Source organism: Sinocyclocheilus grahami, unplaced genomic scaffold (assembly GCF_001515645.1).
Source record: "Sinocyclocheilus grahami isolate Dianchi unplaced genomic scaffold, SAMN03320097.WGS_v1.1 scaffold512.1, whole genome shotgun sequence".
Classification (NCBI taxonomy): Eukaryota; Metazoa; Chordata; class Actinopteri; order Cypriniformes; family Cyprinidae; genus Sinocyclocheilus; species Sinocyclocheilus grahami.
In genome coordinates this window covers 282,148-289,025 of record NW_015505691.1, presented here as the reverse complement: position 1 = coordinate 289,025, position 6,878 = coordinate 282,148, and the positions used below count along the sequence as shown (strand labels likewise).

At 40.8% G+C, this 6,878-nt stretch overlaps 1 protein-coding gene across 1 annotated transcript; it reads right to left on the bottom strand.

Moving 5' to 3' along the window:
- Positions 1 to 3,758: 3,758 nt before the first annotated feature.
- LOC107554757 (gastrula zinc finger protein XlCGF8.2DB-like) lies at positions 3,759 to 5,388 on the bottom strand. The gene has a single exon (XM_016237359.1). It carries the CDS (start codon positions 5,380 to 5,382, stop codon positions 4,354 to 4,356), a length of 1,029 nt encoding a protein of 342 aa, XP_016092845.1. The 5' UTR covers positions 5,383 to 5,388; the 3' UTR covers positions 3,759 to 4,353.
- Between the last annotated feature and the right edge of the window lie 1,490 nt (positions 5,389 to 6,878).

Genomic DNA, 6,878 nt, shown 5'->3' with positions numbered 1-6,878 from the left:
TAGATCGTCCTTAGTAAGAGTCCTTTTTTTAACGAATGTTTTAATGCCAACTTTTGTTAGTGTTTTTTAGGTCTTTGTTTTATAGATGACCAAGTGTGTTTGTTGACTGACCTTTGCAAGTGTTATGAAATAATGAGGTGGTCTGACACATGTATGAAATGTTTTGACAGTTTTAGTGCATTTTGAATGTGAAATGAACTGCTGTGCCAATCTGAAAGCTGGTTAGGAGATATGTGTGAAGAGTTTTGCAAAAGTCACAGAAGTTTTGAAAAATGTGTCCTGGCAATTGTAAAAAAACAAATAAACAAACTGTAAGATGGGTTAGATCCTGCCTGTCAGACCATTACTATGTGGAATCATCTCAACTGAGACCAGTAAAGTATGGAGTGCCACAAGGACCTGTCATAGGCCCTCTTCTATTTTCAATATACATGACATCCCTTGGCAATATTATAAGAAAATATGGGATTAGTTTCCATTGTTATGCTGATGATACTCAACTATTTATTTCAACAAGATGAGACTACTAAATTATCTAAGCTAACAAAGCGTGTTAAAGTTGTAAAGGACTGAATGACCAATACTTTTCTCAGATTAAATTCAGAAGACCGAGATATTACTTATAACAATACAAAAAACTCTTAGATTACAATTTGCATCTAAAAGATGCAGAAAAGCTAGTTCATGCATGCATGACCTTAAGACTGGGCTATTGTAATGCACTGCTAGGTGGTTCTCCTGCATCTTCAATAAATAAGATACAGTGCCGTGAAAAGGTTTTTGACCCCTTCCTGTTTTTTGTTGTTGTTTTTTTTGCATATTTGTCACACTTAAAAGATTCAGATCATCAACAAGTATTAATATTACACAAAGATTTACCCAAGTAAATACTAAATGCAGTTTTGAAATAATGATTTCATTTATTAAGGGAAAAAAGTTGCCCAAACCTGCTTGGCCCTACGTGAAAAAGTAATTGCCCCTTAAATCTAATAACTGGTCGTGCCACCCTTGGCAGCAACTACTGCAATAAAATGTTTGCCATAACTGGCAATAACTGTTTCACATCGCTGTGGAGGAATTTTGGCCCACTCTTCTTTGTAGAATTGTTTTAATTCAGCCACATTAAAGGGTTTTCGAGCATGAAATGAATTTTTAAGGTCATGCCACAGCATCTCAATTGGATTTAAGTCTGAACTTTGATTTGGCCACTCCAAAACCTTAATTTAGTTTTTCTTGAGCCATTCAGAGGTGGACTTGCTGGTGTGTTTGGGATCATTGTCCTGCTGCATAACCCAAGTGCGCTTGAGCTTGAGGTCACAAACTGACGGCCGGACATTCTTCTTCAGGATTTTCTGATAGAGTGCAGAATTCATGCTTCCGTCAATCATTGTAGGTTGTCCAGGTCCTGAAGCTGCAAAGCAGCCCCAGACCATCACACTACCACCACCATGTTTGACTGTTGGTATGATGTTCTTTTTATGAAATGCTGTGTTGCTTTTACGCCAGATGTAACGGGACACACACCTTCCAAAAAGTTCAACTTGTCTCATCAGTCCACAGGATATTTGCCCAAAAGTCTTGGGGATAATCAAGATATTTTTTGGTAAATATGAGATGAGCCTTTGTGTCAGCTGTGGTTTTGCCTTGGAACTCTCCCATGGATGCCGTTTTTGCCCAGTCTCTTTCTTATTGTTGAATCACTTTCATGAACACCGTGATTGAGGCAAGTGAGGCCTGCAGTTCTTTAGATGTTGTTCTGGGTTCTTTTATGACCTCCTAGATGAGTCGTTGTTGCGCTCTTGGAGTAATTTTGGTAGGCTGGCAACTTCTGGGAAGGTTCACCACTGTTCCAAATTTTCTCCATTTGTGGATAATGGCTCTGACCGTGGTTCGCTGGAGTCCCAAAGCCTTAGAAATGGCTTTATAACCCTTTCCAGACAGATACATGTCAACTATTTTGTTTCTCATCTGTTCTTGAATTTCTTTAGATCGCGGCATGATGTGTTGCTCTTTAAGCATGCTTCACTTTGTCAGACAGGTTCTATTTAAGTGATTTCTTGATTCAACAGGTCTGGCAGTAATCAGTCCTGGGTGTGGCTAGTGAAATTTAACTCAAAGCTTTCTAAAATAATGCGGTTAATCACAGTTCTTTCATGATTTAATGAATGTCAGGCCAAAGAAGATGCTTACAGGAATGGGAACAGTGTCTTGCATAAACAGGCCAAATACACACTGGAAAAGGAGATCAGAGTGGCAAAGAGGAATTATTCTGAAAAGCTAAGGATCCAGTTCTCTTCCAATGACACAGCTTCAGTGTGGAAAGGTCTGAAAGACATCACCAACTGGAGCTGTGTGAAGTCCCTTCCTGCTTCAAACACTCCACCATCATCTCCATCCCAAAGAAACCCAAAATTACTGAACTTTATGACTGACCTGTAGCTCTAATATCTGTGGCCATGAAGTCATTTGAAAAACTGGTGCTGGCTTAACTGAAGGACATCACTGGACCCTTACTGGACCCCCTGTAGGTCTGTGGATGATGCAGTCAACATGGGATTGCACTACATCCTGCAGCATCTGGACAGACCAGGGACTGGTGAGGATCCTGTTTGTGGACTTCAGCTCGGCTTTTAACACTATCATTCCAAACCTCCTCCTGCCCAAATTAACTCCGCTATCTGTGCCCACCTCCGTCTGTCAGTGGATCACCAGCTTCCTGACAGACAGGCAACAGCTAGTAAAGCTGGGAAAATTCTCATCCAGCACCCGTACGATCAGCACTGGCGCCCCCCAGGGCTGTGTTCTCTCCCCACCGTTTTGTTCCCTGTACACAAATGACTGCACTTCAAAGGACCCCTGTCAAGCTCCTGAAGTTTGCAGACGACACCACATTCAGGATGGTGACGAGTCTGCTTACAGACAGGAGGTTTAAAGAGCTGGCTGTTTGCTGCAGTCTTAACAACCTGGAGCTCAACACACTCAAAACAGTGGAGATGGTAGTGGACACCCCTGCTCTCCCACCACTCACCATCATGGACAGCACTGTAATAACAGTGGAGTCATTCAGACTCCTGGGCAACACCATCTCTCAGGACCTGAAGTGGGACATTCACATAGACTCCATTGTGAAAAAGGCCTAGCAGAGGTAGTACTTCCTGCTAAAAACTGACCTCATAAGACTACTTTGGAATACCCTACCTTCAGAGATTAGAATGGCCCCTTCTTTGTCTGTTTTTAAGTCCTTGCTAAAAACTTATTTGTTTTCCTTAGTGTATTGACTACCATGATATGGTCATTTTTAAACGTGCGGTTTTAAAATTTTGTCCAGTTTGTTCTCTGTGTATGTGGTAAAATTGTTGCTCTTCTGGAAAGCACTTTGGTCAGCCTGGTGGCTGTTGTATATGTGCTCTACAAATAAAATGAACTTGGAACTTGAACCTGCCACAGGAGCTGCTGAAACAGTTCTACTCTGCCATCATTCAATCCGTCCTCTGCACTTCAATAACTGTCTGGTTCAGCTCAGCTACCAAATCTGACCTCAGAAGACTACTTTGGATAGTCCGGACTGTTGAGCGAATCATTGGTACAACCCTCCCTACTCTCCAAGAACTGTACTCATCCAGAGTGAGCAAAAGCGCTAGGAAAATCACTCTGGATCCCTCACATCCAGCACACACCCTCTACGAACTGTTGCCATCTGGTCGACGCTACAGAGCACTGAGCACCAGAACGGCCAGACACAGGAACAGTTTCTTCCCTCAGGCAATCCATCTGTGAATTGGGGTAGAGTTAGTAGCTTCCAAATGGGACATGTAATGTATGAATTGTCAGAAATGGAAAAGTCAGATTCAGTTTCATATCAAATTGTTTATATTTGTATTGAGAATTTTCACAATGACATTTCAGGTGTATCTGTGGGTGTGATGAATATGGTCTTCTATCAGAGTGAATATGCAGGTAATTTCTGAAACTGTTGTATTTCATAAGCCTTATGCCTCAATGAGGAACAGTCCAATTTTATTCCAGAACAAGTCAGCAAATGGCATTTCAAGTCTGTTTGTTATGCAAAACCTTTTCACACTGAAGGTATGTGAAAGGCCTCTCTACAGTGTGAGGTCTCATGTGAATGGTAATGTTTGCTTTAAGTGTGAATCTTATTCCACACTCAGGCCCGATGAAAGGCTTCATTCTAGTGTGAACTTCCACTCAAGTGAACCTCAAGGATTGATTTGTTTATGCAAGTCTTCCCACGGTGATGGCACATGAAAAGCCTTTATCTAATGTGAATTTTTCCTCATGATTCTTAAGCTGATTTCTGTCTCTGAAACCCTTTCCACACTTATGACATTTAATTCAATTTTTTGATGAGTGAATTCTCATGTGGTTATTAAGGGTAAATTTATATCTGAAACTCTTTCCACATTGATCACATATGAATGGCTTCTCTCCAGTGTGAATTCTCATGTGGGATTTAAGGTTTTTCTTATGTGGAAAACCCTTTCCACACTGAAGGCATATAAAAGGCTGCTCTCCAGTGTGAACTCTCATATGGACTTTGAGGCTTCCTTTTCGAGTAAAAGTTTTTCCACACTGTTGACAGGTGAAAGGGCTCTCTCCGCTGTGAACTCTCATGTGAACTTTTAGATTTCCTTTTAGGTTGAAACTCCTTCCACACTGATTACACACGAATGGCTTCTCTCCAGTGTGAATTATCATGTGGTTTTTAAGGTTTCCTTGTTGATCAAAACTTTTTCCACACAGTTGGCAGTTAAAAGAGCTCTCTCCAGTGTGAATCCTCATGTGAATTTTAAAGTTACTAGATTGATTGAAACTTTTCCCACACTGTTGGCAAGTGTAAGGCTTCACTCCAGTGTGAATTCTCATGTGATCTCTAAGATTTCCTTTTCGGCTAAAACTCTTTCCACACTGAGGGCATATGTAAGGCTTCTCTCCGGTGTGAATTCTCATGTGATCTTTAAGGTTTCCTCTTTTGCTAAATCTTTTTCCACACTGCATGCATGTGGAAGAGCTCTCTTTAGTATGAGCTGTCATGTGGAATATAAAGTTTGTTTTTCTGTTAAAACATTTTCCACACTGCTGGCAGGTGAAAGAGCTCTCTCCAGTGTGAACTTTCATGTGGACTTTAAGGTGTGCTTTTTGAGTAAAACACTTTCCACACTCTTGGCAGGTGAAAGGCTTCTCTCCAGAATGAATTCTCAGATGGACTGTAAGGTTTGCATGTTGATTGAAATACTTTCCACAATGACAGCAGATTAATGGAGGCAGAGCCCGTAACTTTCGGGGTTTCTTTACAGGCTGTGAGCAACATTTTTCTCCAGGTATAGAATCATGATGCTTCTCAAACTGATGTTTCTCTTCCATTTCATTCAGTAATAAATTTATTTAAAATGGGTATCTCTGTACAGCTGTCGTGTCCGGTGTAGACTGTGTGTGAGCAAAGAAAACAATCAGTAACAATATAGCGATCAGTATACTAAACATCACACATCCTGCGATGTGACTATCGCGGATGCGCACATCGCGATATCGATGCTGAAACGATATATCGTGCAGCCCTAGTGTCTATGTGTAACGTTTAGCATTCAGTGAATTCTGACTGTCACCCTGTATCTATTTATATATTTCTTTATTAATATCTTAATATATTATTATATCTTATATTAACCATTTGCACACACGAGCATTATCCGACTTCCGCTCCTCGCGACCGCAGACGCAGGTTTACAAGCCACTTTTTCCTGTGTTTTTCAGTGAATTTCTTGACTTTTCCCCCCTTACGAACACATTTTCGTACACGATAAAAGCTTCTTGTGGTTTCTCGTTTTGGCCGATTTGAGCATCCATAAACAATGCAAAACAGGCATTTTGAGTTTCTGCTAGTGATTTCTATGGAGAAAAATCACTTCCTGCCCTCCAGCTGCTTTTCACACGTCATGTACAAACAACCTATACAGCAGAATACATGATTGCATTGTAGCAGTGACATGTATTGTTATGATTGTGAGTACGTGATTGTTTTGTAACAGTAAGAAATGTTCGCTACCACTGCAACCGCGTGCACATTCGTGTTTAACGCTTCTCGTAGCTATGTGAAAAATATCTGTCTGTCTATACAAATAAAGTGTATAATTGGAAGATTCATTGTTGGAGCTGAGCTGATGAGCGGATGATCAGAATGAGAGAGAGAGAGAGAGATGGATGCAGAGAAGGGGGACATGAGGAACAGGATTAAGAACCACTGCTTTAGAACATTGATTTTGAAACTTGTGAATCCATTAGAATCGTTAGAAGACAGAAATGCGATTTTTTTCATGCACCCCTAGTTTTGACGGCATGGCAACGATTCTTCCTCTTCTCTAAAGCAGCGCAACATTCGCGCGTCATCGATGTACTATAGTCCTTTGCCACGTTACAAATTGTGACGTCAACACGCTGCAGATTTTAAACCCGGAAGATGAAAATAGAGCAAAAAGCTTAAAATTAACCAGTTTTCTCCAAAAATGTAAATTAACGGATGCTAACAGTAGCTGCGTTTACATGGACCCTACTAATCTGATCGTAATAGGACTAGAAGCACAATCGGAATAAAAAAGTCACATGTAACCACTTCAGTCGGATTGAATTGGCCAGATCCGACTAAAATTTCGATCGGATTGTAAGGGGTGGTTTATTCCTTTTGTAATCCGAGCGAGAGGACATGTAAACACTTGATTGGACTGAAAACCGAAACTGGAAAGTACTACGCATGCGCAGTGACATAAAAATAGCGTAATGACGTATAACACGTGGAACGAGCTGTCCTTCCGGGTGAATAAAGTGTCATAAATGAGTGGTCCCGTCATTATAAAACTCCCCTT